General features: G+C 46.5%; 1 protein-coding gene across 1 annotated transcript; it reads left to right on the top strand.

The window, feature by feature from the left end:
* Nucleotides 1-4,017: 4,017 nt before the first annotated feature.
* On the top strand, nt 4,018-8,429 carry LOC115670698 (auxin efflux carrier component 4-like). Its single transcript, XM_056309976.1, has 6 exons — nt 4,018-5,550; nt 5,785-6,148; nt 6,233-6,318; nt 7,211-7,368; nt 7,478-7,554; nt 7,648-8,429. The coding sequence occupies exons 1-6, from the start codon at nt 4,272-4,274 to the stop codon at nt 7,712-7,714; spliced, it is 2,031 nt and encodes a 676-aa protein (XP_056165951.1). The 5' UTR covers nt 4,018-4,271; the 3' UTR covers nt 7,715-8,429.
* Nucleotides 8,430-16,670: the final 8,241 nt, after the last annotated feature.

Below are 16,670 nucleotides of genomic sequence, written 5' to 3' on the forward strand. Positions count from 1 at the left end.
GCCGCTTGTTCTTTTTCAACAAAAGCACGGTAGAAAATGGCGGCTGAAGCCCGCCTGGAAGTCTTCCCTTCTTAGATTTCAGCCCCTGCTTAGATCCAGCTACCGCCCCGCCCAATGAATGGGCCTAGACAAATGACTCTGAATTTGATGCCTTCCGCCCTCTATACTTGGGGGAAACAGGGCAGAATGCTTCCGGTGCTCCAAAGCGCGCTGGCCGCCCTGGAAGCGAATGCTGCATTGATGCCTAGTAGAGTTGTGACACTTTGTGGCATAAGCCCGACCGCCGCGCGACTTTGGCCTCGAGCTACACGGCGCAGGCCTGAAACTTCGAGGCATTGGCCCGTGCTGCGCAGCATGGACTTGGTGCTGCGTAGCGCATGCTTGACGAAGCACAATGCTGCTGTGCTGGCTTTGTGCTACACGGCATTAGTGAGGCAGGGACCTTTTTCCTTTTGGAAAAGAATAGTCAACGAAACATTAATCATGCACGATATTTTAGTCTGATGTCCAATCAATCCAATCCTTGCATCGTGGACGAACGCTTGTGACCCAAACTTTTGGGAAGAGCGAACTATTTTTTCCTTCTCGGTTCAAGGTACGAAGGGGCAAACCTCTCTGATCGAGATGTGATGAGCAAAATCGTGACGATGCAGTGCAGTCAAGAACATAGCAAGACAGGCTCATGGGCCTGGTTGTCCGAGATTCGCATGGGCTTGGTAGGTCGGAAGCATTAATAGAACTGGCCGACAAGGCAACGAAGAAGAACATTATCCTGGAAAATGGCATCGCCAACCAATCTTTTGGGAACTTCCTGAATGTCTTAAATTTTGATCCTGTTTTGATTTCTAGGGTTTAATCGGGTCGCTTCACAAATGAACCAGAAGATGATTCCTTCCAATATTGAGTACAAAATCCCCGGATTTACTTCCTGCAACTGCCAATTAAGAATGGTTAGTAACTTGGTAATTCCATCTTAAGGTGGGATTTATCATGCACCGGTTGTCTAATTGATAGAGCAGTTCATCCGAAACAAAAGTCAAGTGGGAGCTCTCTCGGAGTAAAATCCTAATGAATTCGGCTAATCAGGAGGAGTGCACTCTTAGAAATACTAGTCCAATGGAGTTGTGTGAAATTGACTTGTACACCAGCTGATTGCTAAATAAAAAAAAAAATAAGAGTCCTATACACAACAACAAACCCATGGAGCAAACAATGGGATCTCTATAGGATCTTCATATAAATTACTTGCTACATATAATACTCTTGAGGGAGATTTCATCTCTTGCCTGTGAATTGATTATTGAGCATTGTGCTCTCTAATCTAAAAATTTTGTCCCGCTGCTACTCCATTGTTTTAGACATTACTCGTTGTTTAATATATTGTTTGAACGGCGATTATGTCGTTGCTCCTTAATAAATAATAAAGAAAAAGATAAGTCGAGACCGATGCCGTTGAGGGTTCTCTTAATATAGGTTAATTTAACCACATGTTTTTTTTGATCTACTGTTTACATACAGTGACAGCAAGTAGATGAGAGTAACCCATCTCTCAAAGACCCATCCAGAAGGCAAAAGGAAGTGAGCTTTCTAAGGTATATTTTATGCAACGTACGTCAAAATCTACAACTCGTTTAGTAATACAATCACATATAATTGGGTTAGCGAAGGCGACTGATGTTAACTCGTCGACACTCTCATCTCCTATTATATGCTCTTTTTTATCTGACATGTCGTGATCATTAGTTGAAGGTAGGTCCCATTGTTCTAGTGCAATGGACAATGAATCACTACTTGGAGCCTCGTCCTGCTTTATTTTGGGTCATGACATATCGACCGGCGATGGACATGCTCTTAAAATAATAAGAAAAACCAGAAACCCAAGTTAATAACCTGTCTAATTTTAAGGTCACAACGACAAAGATTATGCAGGAGTCGAACTGACGTGGGGGAAAAGTGTCAAAAAAGTCATAAATTTTTGACATTGATGCCAATTTAGTCATAAACCTTTTGCATTGGTGCTAATTTAGTTCTAAACCTTTTTTGGGTGTCAATTCAATTTTAAACCTTTGTATTGGTGCCAATTTAGTCTTAAACCTTTTGTTTTTGTGCCAATTTAGTCATTCCAGCCAATTTTGGCCGGATTTTGCTAACGTGGACACCGGTCAGCTGGTTACCGGCGCTGATGTTGATAACTTTTAATAATATTTTAATAATTTTTTTGAATATTTATTTATTTTTTTCTTTTTTTTCCCCTCCCTTCCCTCCTTCCTCTAGTGGGTCCCCGGACCAGCGATTGGCCAGAGGTCGGCAAGACTCGCCCTCGCCCGCAACAGCAAAGGCGAGCCACGCCATGGCTGGGTGAGGCTGGACCTCACCAGATCTGGCGAGGTTGTGCCTTGCCCACAAAAATGTAATTTTTCTGGAAAAATTGAGGATGCAAACTTGTATTCTGGAAAAAAATTAGAGGATGTAAAGTGGTCTTGATTAGTGAAAAGAAAAAAGGGGAAGGTAATTGGTATTTTTCTTATATATATCATGCCACGGCCACGGTACATGATTAAAGGATGCCATCCTCGGCAAGAGCAGAACTTTACAAAAGCAGGGTGCAACTTAATCGACATTTTGGTCATGATTAGACTCGCCACCACAGAACATCTCACGATGCACATGATCTGGTAATGAACATATCACCCACCCGCCTTGCCGTGCTTGCTTTTTCTAAAGCATGCTTGCATGAAGGTGACGGTCTTAAATGGAGAAAACGAGATGAGAAAGAGAAAAGGAAAAAAAGGAACAGAGGAGAGGAACGCAGGACTCGGCAACTTTTCATGTGGGAAATTAGGCAGATTAGTGCATGTTTAAAAGCTTAGTTTAAGCAGCGAAGCACCAGGGGAATGGGGACCCTGCCATAAAACAAAAGAGATTAGTTAAGTTGCCTCCGGATTGATTAAGCTTTTTTTGACTTGACAAATGAATCTTTTGTCGTCTTATAAGTTCCGCAGGACTTGCCAATTAGCTTCGTAACGCTACACCAATTGATTCGTCATCAAGTAATTGTTTGAATAATTGAGAGCTCGGGGGGGCTTCTAGACCTTCGAGTAGCCGATTTATTTTTTTTTTCTTTAGCATTTCTTTCGTTGAAAAATAGAGCGCACATCGTCACCGTAAAAAAAAATCTTACACGGGTAACTTTATTCACCGTCGATTTAAAGAAGTATAAGTATCAACTCTCTCAACTCAACGGTGCACAAAGCTGCTCGTTCAAAACCTTCTTTAGACCAGAGGTATATGTTATAATGACTGCTAGAAAATATTTCGGGTCAAGGCTACGACGGGACATTCTCAAACAAATATTGGATACCCGGCAGAGTTTTATTAGTACTCAACGAGCAATATAATCGTCAATGTTATAGCCGTTATGAAGGCTCTAATGCCCTTAATTGAAATCGATGGTTGCGATGGAAGTCGATCAGGAGCCCGGCTGTCAGAGATGAGGTTTGAGCGGGGGTCAAGCAATGGTAATTTAGCCATAAGAACTCGACCCGTGCGTGAATTTTATCTCACATTCCATGCAATGCATTTATGTGCACAGAAAACATCGTCTCCTGCAACGGCGAATTGCGAAATGAACGTGCTAGCCCGAAATGCCCCATGTCACACGGCCGGCGCCACGTGTACCCCCACCTCGGGGTTAACCCAACCCCCATGTCACACGGCCGGCGCCACGTGTACCCCCACCTTAACCCCCGCCTCGGGTTAACCCAACCAGAGAAGCCGGTTAAATCTCTCCCTCTCTGTCTCTCTCTCTCTCTCTCTCGACCCACTTCGTCCGGTTCAAAAAGTTCCAGACAGCCCCAGCTCCATCTCCTGGCTGGTCCCCCAATCCGGTTCAAATCACCCAGCACCACTGACTCCACTTCAGCCTGCCTGACAAACCCCACCGCCGTATATCTATACGTATATCTCTATCTATATATATACGCGCACACGCTCACTCTCTCTCCCCACTTCGCAAAAATTCACCTCGGACTCTCTCTCTCCTCTTTCTCTCTCTCGTCAGCAATATCATCAGAAAGTGTTGCAGAAAAACACCGTCTCATCACATCACTCCCGACCTCTGCTGCTGCTGCTACTGAAGCGAAAGGAAGGAAGGAAGGAAGACCCCAGTACCATATCATCCTTTCTTTCCCGAGTTCGTTACTCAACGGTTGTTGCCCCACCTCCTCACCCCGGGTTTCCCCGTATTGTCCCTCCCCTCCGCCGGCGGAACCATGATCACGGGGCACGACCTGTACACCGTCCTGTCGGCGATGGTCCCGCTCTACGTGGCCATGATCCTGGCCTACGGCTCCGTCCGGTGGTGGAAGATCTTCTCCGCCGACCAGTGCTCCGGCATCAACCGCTTCGTGGCCATCTTCGCCGTCCCGCTCCTCTCCTTCCACTTCATCGCCAAGAACGACATCTACGCCATGAACCTGCGCTTCATCGCCGCCGACACCCTCCAGAAGCTCATCATGCTCGCCGTCCTCGGCCTGTGGGCCAACTTCACCCGCAACGGCTCCCTCGAGTGGACGATCACCATCTTCTCCCTCTCCACCCTCCCCAACACCCTCGTCATGGGCATCCCCCTCCTGGAGGCCATGTACGGCCCCGGCGCCAGCAAGCGCGACGACGCCGGCGGCCTCATGGTCCAGGTCGTCGTCCTCCAGTGCATCGTCTGGTACACCCTCCTCCTCTTCCTCTTCGAGTACCGCGGCGCCAAGATCCTCATCATGGAGCAGTTCCCCGAGACCGCCGCCTCCATCGTCTCCTTCAAGGTGGAGTCCGACGTCGTCTCCCTCGACGGCCGGGACTTCCTCGAGACCGACGCCGAGATCGGCGACGACGGCAAGCTCCACGTCACCCTGCGGAAGTCCAACGCGTCCAGGCGGTCCCTCGGCCCCGGCTCCTTCTCCGGCCTCACCCCGAGGCCGTCCAACCTCACCGGCGCCGAGATTTACAGCCTCAGCTCCTCCCGCAACCCCACCCCGAGGGGCTCCAACTTCAACCAGTCCGACTTCTACTCCATGATGGGGTTCGCCCCGAGGCGGTCCAACTTCGGGTCGGCGGATCTGTACTCGGTCCAGTCCTCCCGCGGCCCGACCCCGAGGCCATCGAACTTCGAGGAGAACTCCGCGGCAATGGCACAGTCTGTACCGTCCCCGAGATTCGGGTTCTACCCGGCGCAGACGGTTCCGACCGCGTACCCGGCTCCGAATCCGGAAATCGCATCCGCTTTCCCCAAAAGCAGCAAGAACTCGCAACAGCAACAGCAGCAGCAGCAACAGCAGCAGCAGCCAAAGCAGCAGGAAGGCAAAGCCAACCATGACGCCAAGGAGCTCCACATGTTCGTGTGGAGCTCCAGCGCGTCGCCGGTGTCCGAAGGAGGCGGGCACCACGTGTTCGGCGGGAACGAATTCGGGGCGTCCGAGCAATCCGGGCGGTCCGATCAGGGCGCCAAGGAGATCCGGATGATCGTCGCTGACCACCCACCCAATGGCGAAACCAAAGGTAGTCCATTTTTTTTTTTTCTCTATGTTCTTGGTTATCAACACACAGCTAATTTAATAATTAATCTACTAGCAAGGGGCAAGAAAATTTCTGTTTGGAAGAATTTCTTAATTAGTATCTTTCGTTTGGCTCACATTACTTACGACCATCAAATTACTAATGTTTTTTTTGTTCATGTGAATTTCTAAATATTAAAAATTTTGAAACGTTATGTGGTCGTGATGATGTAAAAAGCGGTTGCGGAAGCTGAGGGCGTGGGCGGGGATGACTTCAGCTTCGGTGGGAAAGGCGGGGAGGGGGACGAGGAGCGGGAGAACAAGGAGGGCCCCGCCGGGCTGACCAAGCTGGGGTCGAGCTCCATGGCGGAGCTGCACCCGAAGGCGGCGGCGGCAGCGGCCGCGGGGGGAGGAGGAGTGGCGGCGGCAGCGCCGGGCGTTGGCGTCGGGGTCGGTGGCGGCGGCGGCGAGGTCGGGAAGCAGATGCCGCCGGCGAGCGTCATGACCCGACTCATCCTCATCATGGTGTGGCGCAAGCTCATCCGCAACCCGAACACCTACTCCAGCCTCATCGGCCTCACGTGGTCCCTCGTCGCCTTCCGGTGAGCCTCAAAAGAAAGATACTCAAATTCCCAAAAATTCGATGTTGGTGTTGTTGATGATATCCAATTGATTGTCGATCGTAGGTGGAACGTGAAAATGCCGGTGATAGTAAACGAGTCGATCGAGATACTGGCCCGTGCCGGGCTGGGAATGGCTATGTTCAGCTTAGGTGAGCGTGGGGGGGCGCCATTTTACTTCCGTAGGCCTTTTTCGTTCATGCTCTTTTCCCATAATCTGCACAGACCCGACATGCCACGCCGTGCGCTCATGCGCGTCCCGTAAGGGCAAATCCACGAGCCACACCCCCATGCTGTCAATTTGCACCCAAAAACAAACAAAGAACACGAATCGTACCTTCCGAAGCAAAAAAAAAAAAATATTATCGACACGTCGAAAACGATTAAGGAAATTGCTTCTGTGATTTTTACTCGACGGTCCGTGTTCGCTTGTTTTTCTTGTTCTCTTGTCTTCGTGCTTTTTGTTTTTGTCATTTTTTTTTTGGGTGCCCTTTTTTTTTTGAATGAAATTTTGGAGGGGTTGTTGGTGGCTAACTAGAGGGCCATAAATGTTCGACGGCGACCCTGTCGCGGGAGGGGGGCAGGATCACGTGCCGCGGCAACGCGGCGTGTTCCGGTGGTCACGCACTCCCGCGAGGCCTATCGTCGTCAATCGCAATTGATTGGGCGATTTGATGATTTTTTCGGGACCATGAGGAGGTGGGGCCCTGCTCGCAGGACGTCGCTTGCGGTCCTGTAAGGTGGTGGCATCATTGAAACCCCCCCATTAGAATTAGATGCCGGTCCTCTCCTACCGTATCAAGGCTCAATTCAACTATAATGTGTGATGGTGGAGTTTTATAGGAAGTTTTAGTGTCGAAGATTCATCCCTGCTTGCAGATGTCACTAAGCTTTGAAAAATAATATAACGTGTATTGTTGACACTCTATGTCTGTTGCAGTAATCATGGGTTTTTCTTTTCTTTTTCTTTTTCTCCCATAATTTATCTAGTGTGGGGGAGGTGGTGGTGGTGGTGTTGATTGAGGTGGTTGTGTGATTTGGTAGGTCTGTTCATGGCCCTGCAACCCAAGATCATCGCGTGCGGGAACTCGGTCGCGGCGTTCACCATGGCGGTGAGGTTCCTCACCGGCCCGGCCGTGATGGCCGCCGCTTCGATCGCCATCGGCTTGCACGGGAGGCTCCTTCACATCGCCATCGTCCAGGTGCCCGCTTCCGATCTCTTCATCTGATTCGCATTGCGACGATTGTCCAAACGGGGGGCAATCTTGATGTTTGGGTTCGGTCTAATTCGTTATGTTTCGGCGCGAACAGGCGGCTCTTCCGCAGGGCATCGTGCCGTTCGTGTTCGCCAAGGAGTACAACGTCCATCCAACCATTCTCAGCACGGGGTAAGTTCACTTCTCGCCGAGCTTGGTGCTACGAAAGTTCATCTAACTAACGAATTATGCGTGACCAAATCGTCCCGTTTCCGCATTTTCCAGGGTGATTTTCGGGATGTTGATAGCGCTGCCGATTACCTTAGTGTATTACATCCTACTCTGGCTGTGAACTTTCCCCTCGACCCGGCTCGATTCGATTTAACTTTAGATTGGGGGGAGCGAGCAAACGGAGGAGGAAGGAAGGGCAACAAAGACTAATATACACTGTATGATGCATCTTACATGAGGAATTCCTGGAGGGAGGATGGAAGGAAAGATCCCAAAATGCTTGGAAGCAAAAGAACATAAAAGCTCTGACCCTAGTGCCAGGATTGCTGCCTCCCCCCTCCACCGCCCAAAAAGTCAAACGAGTCTCTCTCTCTCTCTCTCTCTCTCTACCTAATTCCCGAAGACCCTTTTTTGAAGAGAACAACGCCTCCAAAGCTCTCGTCTTGCTTGAAGGAGACATGGAAGAGGGAAAGAAGGAAGAAAAAAAAAAATATTAGAATGCGATGAGCGGGTCAATCGATCATGTTTTTTCTTTTCTTTTCTTTTTTTTTCTTTGGTGAACTTCTTCCGTCTGGTCGTGTGCTACGCGGGCGAAAGCTAGGTTACGAGGTTCATCTTCGCCCGTGAAGACGACAAAAAAAGAAAAAAAACATGAGGAATCCGATTGTTAGTTTAATCGAAGAAAGATGATGAGAGCGGGAGTTTCGTTATCCCCTTCTAACCTCTTTTTTTCCTTTTTGTGTTTCTTTTCTCCTGTGGGTGGGTGTGTTTTGGTATCTAGCTAGCGGCGTTGTTCCAGTCGTCCGTAAGATCAGATCAGGCAATTATTTGCGCTTTGTCGTGTTTCATGGCCCCCCCCTCTCTCTCTTTTCTTTAAATTGCTGTCGTAGTTTTTTTTTTTTCTTCTTTTTTGGGCCTGAGGACATCGTATGACGGACGATGAAAAGGGGGCGCTGGATTGGATTGCGTGGGCGGTACTCGTGTCCATTCGAGTAAACAGGCTTCGTGTTAATGATGAGATGACGTTTTGCTTTTCCTTGTAAAGAACGAGAGTCGTGCGGTGCAATGTCGATGATGTGTGTTTTTAGCTTTGCTTTCGCGGAATCGGGAGCTCAATAATGGAGGCCGGAAATCAAAATGAAATAGATCCGACAACGTGTTTCAACTTTTGGTGAAAGGCACGTATGATTTCTCGCCACTCCGGTGGCCCTTTTGAGGACTCTTTTTTCTTGCATGGAGCCCGTCCGTCCCACCTTCCCCACCTCCCTCCCCGCTTTCTCTCTCTTTTATTGCGAGATGATAAGGAGAGCCGAAAAGGTGGAGTCAAAGGTGCTCTGTTTGGGCATTTTGCCTTTTCGAGACTTTTAGTCGCTTAAATGTGTTGCTTTTGGGCCACGAAATCGTCTTAACTTAACCGAGTTAATCCGCCTTTCTTGCTTGCTTTCCTTTCTTCTCTCGACGACCATGATGGTGCGTGGATCGTTCTTCTTTTTCGCGCGCACGATTGTTCTCGCATTTGAAAACCGTCTTCCTCTTTTTTGACGAATCCCGTTCCGCATTGAACCAGACGAGACCTCCTCTTCGTACCCCCCGACGCCGCATTCGCCGTTTAACGCGGGATTTGATCGGGGTTTCTTGATTTCACGAGGATAATTGAGCTCGCTATTGTGTAACTTTGATCCTTTTATTGGGCATGCTCGTTTGCATCAAGAGGCATACTTCTAATTGTTTTATTGATCGGATTGACCTAAGAGGCTAGATATGAGATAATTACCAAAAAAGTCACAAATCTATTACAATTTTGTCAATTCACTAACGTAATCCATCCGGTTAATTTTGGCCGAAATCACTAATGTGGAATCCAATGCAGCACGGCCAGTGCTGACATGGACAAATTTTTAATTTTTTTCGAATATTTTCTTTATTTGGCCCCCCCCTTTTTTTTTTTTTTTCTTTTTTCTTCTCTTTTCCTTTTTTTTTTCATTATGGCTGGTGAGGGTTGTCGGAGCTTATCCACCACTGGGCGAGGGTCGCAAAGCCCTCACCGGCCATTAGAAGAGGGTTGTGGCCCTTGTCTGGCATCGCACATATCTGGGCGAGATTATAGGACGACCGGCATTTACGTCAGCGATTTTTGAAAAAGGTTTTGCCTGATACACAACATTGACAAATTATCAAAAAGGTTAGGACTAAATCAACCCAATTGAAAGGTTTAGAAATGAATTGACGTAAGTGCAATAAATTTACGACTTTTTCAATAATTTTCCCCACTGGACAGCACACACTAAAAAGCAGGTAGCATTTGATAACAATTGTTGTAACCGGTCAAATTTTGCTTCTTTGTACATGCACATGACTGGTGAAGAAAGCTACGTTGTATATGCTAGGGTTAGGAGCCTGTCAATCGGCACTAGGAGCTTCTTGACTTGATGATATCCACGAATTTCAACTCAATTAGGTTAAATATTGGTGCTCCAATGGACTTCCCACTTATGTCTCACTGCACCCTTCCCAAAAATGGCGTCGAGTCTCGACCATGATTAAGAACGTCGAACACGTTGATTTGGCTGAAGCACGACCGAATTTTGTTTGGCCATCAGTATTCCATGGCGTGTTTGATTGACTCGAATGCAGCTGGAGAAGAGATCCTGAAGCATTCGGATGAGAAGTCGAAGGCCAGTTCCAGCTAAGGGATTTCAATCTTGCTGCTGGAACAGGTCGTGACTTTTAATGGTAATGGTGAACAGTTAAGAGGTGGGTCATATTTGTGTCTGTCTGCACGATCCATAGTGTCTATATTCACACTAAATGGATAAAATATATCCAACACTTTCGGTAAGAAAATTTCCGAAAAAAAAAGCTATAAACCTATTGTACAGATGTCAATTTTAGGGGTGAGCGGTTCCCGGTCCGGTCCGATCCAACTCAAGAACCGGAAACCGGATCGGGAGGACCGGTTCCCAGTTTCTAAGACCGGGGACTGGACCGCTAGTCTTGGGACCATGGACCGGACTGGACCATCGGTCCGGTTCGGTTCCAATGGGACCAATCTCTTATTGGTAAAGGTAAAAGGGAAATGGGGAAATTAGATTAGGATTTCTATTTTTTTCAAAAATTTTAAAAAGTAAATAAATATATATGAAAAATATATATATTTATCGGTCCGCTCCGGTCCGATTCCCATCCTAGAACCGGGAACCAGACTGCTTGGAAACCGGTTCCACTTTTAAGAACCAAGAACCAGACCGATATTCCAGAGAACCGGACCAAACCGATCGGTCCGGTCCCGGTTTGGGCGGTCCGTCTTGCTCACCCCTAGTCAATTTGATCTTGAAACCTTTTATTTTGGCAAATTTAGTCATAAAATCTTTTGACAATTTGTCAAATTAGTCATTTCGATCAATTTAAACTAGAAATCGCTTGCGTGAACATCGGTTGTGCCACATAGGAAAGCCAGCAATGACGTGAATAATTTTTAATTTTTTTTTATTTTTTGTCTATTCTTTTTTTTTTTCACTATGGCCTCGGGAGATCTGGGTGAAGCCATGCGGCCCCACCAACCACAGGCGAGGCGGAAAGTGAGGGCCTTCGCGGCTTCACCAGTCGCAGGCAAGGTTCGTAGGCCACAATGACAAAAAAATAAAAGAAAATAATAAAAAATTAAAAATATTGTAAAAATTGTCCACGTTAGCGTCGGCCATGCACGTAGGACGGTCGACATCTACGTTGCTGATTTTCGGCAAATTTACTAAATTGTCAAAATGTTTATGATTAAATTGGCCAAACAGAACGGTTTTTGATTGAATTGCATCCGTATAATAGGTTTATGACTTTTATTGATAGTTTTTCCCACTTTCGACTGGTTTGAGACAGGCAAAAGTCTACAGGCAGGTCTGATATTAAAAACGTTAGATAAGTTTATGCCTATCCAACTTTATATAGGTCATCCATTAAAAATTTGATGTATGGCAATACGTTTGCATTATTTTAGCTAAGCTAAATGCTCAATCCGTTCCCCCGTTGCGACGCCTCTACCAATGTCATGCCATTTATTAATGACCCGACCCGATTTACATTAGCCGAACCTGCAAAAAGAAGTTTTGAAGGCGACGATCATTCTTGAACTGTCGTGCTTATGCCTCATTTGCAAGAATTCATCTCTTCACTCAGGTGGGACTTGAAACAACACATGCAAAAGTAACAAAATGTTCCAATTTTCCTTTTGAGCAAGTGATAATTTTTTTTTTTCCGTTTGAGAATATGTAAGTTTCCACCATAGATGTTTAGATTCATTTCAGTAATTTCGGGAACTCTTCATTTCAGAAGTACATTTTGCCAAATCTCCAAACGAGTAGTTTTCAAGGAAGTCTATCAGTTTGGTGGCTTTGGAAGGACAAAAGTAGGTTGCATAGCCCCCCCTATGGTTGAACATCTTTTCCATCAAAATTTGTAATTATATAACATTTTATTATTTTTTTCAAACTTTTGTATTTTTCCATGTTTTTCTTTTCATTCTCTTTTCCTTCTTTACTTGTTTCTTTTTTTTTTTTTTTTTTCTGTTTCTCTTCTTTTCCTTTTTCTCCTTTTCCCTCTGCTGGCCTTAAGCGAGGACCGCCCTCTCCAGGGGTCGCTGAGGGCAACCCTTTGCTAGATCAGGTGAGGGTTTTCCCTCACTCGAGGCCGACGAGGGCAACCCTCGCTGGCCATAGTAAGAAAAAAGAAAAGAAGGAAAAGAGAAGAAAAGAAAAAATTTGAACACATTTAAAAAAATTATTCACGTCAGTGTCGGACGTGTCACGTAGGATGGCCAGCTTCAACCTCAACGATTTCCGGCCAAATTGGCCGGATGGGATCAATTGACAAAACATGAAAATATTTATGACTCAAGTGACACAATTAAAATGTTACGACTGAATTGATATAGTTGTAATTGATTTAAAACTTTTTAGATAATTTTCTCAAAAACTTTTGTGATCACCTTCCGCCAGATAAGATAGGTAAAACTTGGAAACATATGAGTTTTGAGGCGGGAATTGGGTCGAGTATATAACTCGGTGCACGCAAGGGGGGGGGGGGGGGTGTTCGGCCACCAATTTTGTAAGTTCTACTTAAGACCTATGCATTATTTTTTTCGTAACCTAGTCAATTTAGGTGGTGGATTCCACCTAATGTTGGTGCTTGAAATATGCAACGAAACACCAAATAAATTCCTACGACTTTGAATCTCTCCACTAAGCTTTGGAATTAAACTATAACTCCAGGGGTTTCTGAAAACCTCCCCCCCCTCGGACTGACAACATTCCACGGACCAAGGTTTTGCCGAGTCCAACGTGAAATCGGGGGGGTCGACGACAACCCCAAGACCACAATACGGTTGGGTGTAGCAGCGGAAGGGAACACACGCACTACATCGCGACTTGGGAACCGCAGCGATTAGACCTACAAACAAGATTTGGTCCACAATCCCATCAAGATCAGTCGCGAGCTACGACTCGAGATCACCCCGAAATTCCTTTTGACTACCGATCACTGCTCCCGATGATTGCAACCGGATGACGACGACGACGATGAAGATGAAAAAAGGGCGGAAGACGGGGCGCCTTCGATGGTTCTGTTGATGGAAGGCGTGCGTTTGTCTCGTAAGACCAACATGCCCTCGAGAGAAAGCGATGGGGGGACGGTGCAATTTGGGGACAGAGTCATCGGAGCCAGTACGGACCTCACATGGCTGTGTAGGAGGGTCACTACAAAACCCCACGTGTGTTGAGCCTCGTTTTTCCATGCCCGTCCCGTCTGGGTCTCCAGACCATCATCTCTCGATTTTGACATCGAGCCCTCCTCCGCACTTCCACTTCCAGGACCACACCATTGATCACTTGCTTTAATCATCTCGATGTATTGAAACCCATCTATAATATTCACATGGTAGATTGTGTGATGGATTATGAGTGATCATTGTAAAAAGCAGTGACAATTTGCAATGCAGACCATCTATATAAGGATCGGTTGAGTTTAAGATTCAACCGAAGTAACAAGGCTTATAGAGATGTATTGAAACCAATCTATAAAATCACCTGGTAAATTGTGTGATAAGAGGTTAATTGGCCAAAGAAGATGTTATGACCTTACAGAGATGGTTGCGTTTATGAAGTTCAAGAAGATTGAACCGAGGTTAAGTAACAACGGTTTAAGCTAGACGTTAATTGGTCAAAGAAAATGTTATGACCATACAGTGATGAATTTCTTTGCAGGACGTTTAGATCAAATGGTAATGAGAAAACGCACTTAACAGTTTCGATGTATTCCACGTTTTCTTGTGGGGTGCACAGAAAAATTTGAGCTTGTGACTCACGAGTATGGCGAGGTGGCGTCATTTCTTACTCTTGTTAGGCATCCGCATATGTCAAAACAAAAGCAATTCATGCTGAACCCCCATTATTTATAAACAACGACAGTATCAATCCAAAAAATGATTCAATGAACTGCGCGCGCACAGATTCTACATGTTTGGTACAACAAATCATATGAATGATTTGTGCACTGTTAAGGAACTGACAATGGGAACATGTTAAGTACTAAAGACCCGAAATTAACGCAACCCTAGAAATGTGCTGGTCATGCGTACATCTGGGACCGGCTCGGATTGCACTTCTCCAAATCTTTTATGATGTTGATTTAATTTCGCAAGGATATGTGCACGTTCGCCCCTCTTCTTTTTCTTTTCTTTTTTTAATAACCAAAAGATGGGAATGAGGCGACCGACATCGGCAAAACCCTTAGGCGTTATCATGAGATTGTTCCTCACTCATTATAATAAGGAACACAAGTCATATCTAATGAGATAAACTATGTACATCATGATCTAATTACGCGAAAGAACGAGGGGGGCTAAAAATGTTAAACCATCCAAAGCCGGTGAGGGTGAGCTTAGCCAAAAGGCGCTGTACTGGGCCCATGCTCATATGGATGCCCATAACGAGGTCATGTGGGGGGATGTAGATCGGCTTGCTAGGACTCCTCAACAGCGACCGAAGCCGAACGTGCATGCAAATGCAAGTGTGTGCGTGTATTATTGCAGAGAAAAAGAAGGGTAGGGAATGGATAGGATCCAACTAAGGTAGGGTCTTCTCTGCTGCACAGGATTCAACTTCTTTTGACAGCATCGTCTCTGTGGACTTTTGTAGCTTTCTCGCTTAAGCTTTCCTTTTTTTCCCTTCTCATTGTTGTGTTCATGCCCCGACCTTTTTCTTAGGTTAGGTTTTGGCCACAAAAAAGTTGGCCCCAAAGCCTTTGACATTTTGACTTCACGTAGGGGTCCTACTGCTGCTCTGAATACTTTCTTTACCTAGCATACAGAACTTGAGGTGACCAATTTCTCATTTCTTTCTTCTTCCTCTTCTTCTTTCTTTAATTAATGGATATATATCGATGGCTTCGTACCATTCCCCGCACACAGTTTTGGCCCCATGCAAAATCCTAGGGCCATTGCTGTGGCAACATAAATGCTTGATAGGATATGAGAGAACAAGCTCGAACCGCTCGTTCCTTCACTCTTGAGGATAAGTTCTTTCTTGAAAGACCAGGGCATATGTTGTCATTTCATAGTATGGTTCGATGTTGAATGGACCACATCGCACGCACGCACAAAGTGAAGGGTCCATTGTGTACCGTGCATGCGTTACTTTGCTTGGTGCGCTCTGTGAGCATAATCACTGTCATTCAAATAATTTATGGTACGATACAGATATGATGAACTTAGGGGAAGTTTCAAGCACCTTTTACTCTTTCCCGGTGCTGAAATACATATAAAGGTGCCTCGATTATCGAAATCGCTCAAGAAGCTTTTTCTTACTTTTCTAGGGGTTGGCCGCATGCGTACGTACCGATCGATCGACCGATCACCTAACAATAATTGAGAAGAATCCGTGAAATATCCCGAGCCAAAGCGCACTATTGTAGCTGCAGTCACATTGTGTCCAATGTGTAGTACACTTAAGGTGGCTCAGATCTTTTATGTGTTTGGCTTGGCAACTTATGGCTTGGACGTTTGATGCGAGTCGTGACGGACAGCAAAAGAACAGGGACGGATGGACGGACGTGTTGAGATATGAACAGATTGACGTCTAGAGTCGTAAGTTGAACGCAAAAAATTCCACGAGATATTGGAGAAAAGTGCAATAGAAGTGGGTGTGTATGGTGGTGTCCTCGTGTGCGTGGCTTCATTCTCCAGCATTCAAGGGGGGCCAGAATGCTCCCGCTTTGGTCACTCATCAACATCGATCTCACAAGCGACTCCACATAGAAAACCCCATTTGCATATTGGTTACCAATAATGGAAGCAAGACTTGACACGCGAGAATGGGAACTATCTTCTTTTTGCCCTTTGTAACATGTGGATATCGGGAAAAGTGCCAAAAAAGTCCTAAACCTTTTGTATTAGTGCCAATTTAGTCCTAAACCTTTTTTTGTTGCCAATTCAGTCCTAAACCTTTTGCATTGGTGCCAATTTAGTCCTAAACCTTTTTTTGGTGCCAATTAAGTCCTAAACCTTTTAAATTGGTGCCAATTCAGTCCTAAACCTTTTATTTTTGTGCCAATTTAATCCTTGGTCAACTTTGACCGGAATTTCTGATGTGGGCCTGCTAGCCGCGGTCACGCGGCGTGACGCTGACGCGATAAAATAAATAATATTTTAATATTTTTTGAATTTTTTTTTTCCTTTTTTTCTTTTTTTCCACTTTTTTGTTTGGTTTCTTCTTCATCGGCGGTCGCCGGTCCGGCGACCGGCCGAGAGGCCGGTGGCGGCGAGCTCGACCTCGCCGGCCACCGGGAGGGCGGCCTCGCCGGCGAGGCCGAGCCTCGCCTTGGTCGGGCGAGGCTCGAGCCCTCGCCGGAGGCCGTGGCGAGGGCGAGCCTCGCCATGGTCGGGCGAGGCCCGACCTCGCCGGATCCGGCGAGGTCGAGCCTCGCCCGCCCGCCGGCGAGGCTCAACCTCGCCAGATCCGGGCGAGGTCGGGCCTCGCCCGACCATGGCGAGGCCCGACCTCGCCGGATCGGCGAGGTCGGGCTCGCCGCCG

Source organism: Syzygium oleosum, unplaced genomic scaffold (assembly GCF_021117445.2).
Source record: "Syzygium oleosum isolate NSW1041296 unplaced genomic scaffold, Sole_v2.1 Sole_v2.03, whole genome shotgun sequence".
Lineage (NCBI taxonomy): Eukaryota > Viridiplantae > Streptophyta > Magnoliopsida > Myrtales > Myrtaceae > Syzygium > Syzygium oleosum.

Coding starts and splice junctions, on each gene's coding strand:
- LOC115670698 (XM_056309976.1), top strand. CDS start 4,272: ATGATCACGGGGCACGACCTGTACACCGTCCTGTCGGCGATGGTCCCG. Junction 6,319..7,210: donor AATGGCTATGTTCAGCTTAG/GTGAGCGTGGGG, acceptor GTGATTTGGTAG/GTCTGTTCATGGCCCTGCAA. Junction 7,555..7,647: donor CCAACCATTCTCAGCACGGG/GTAAGTTCACTT, acceptor CGCATTTTCCAG/GGTGATTTTCGGGATGTTGA.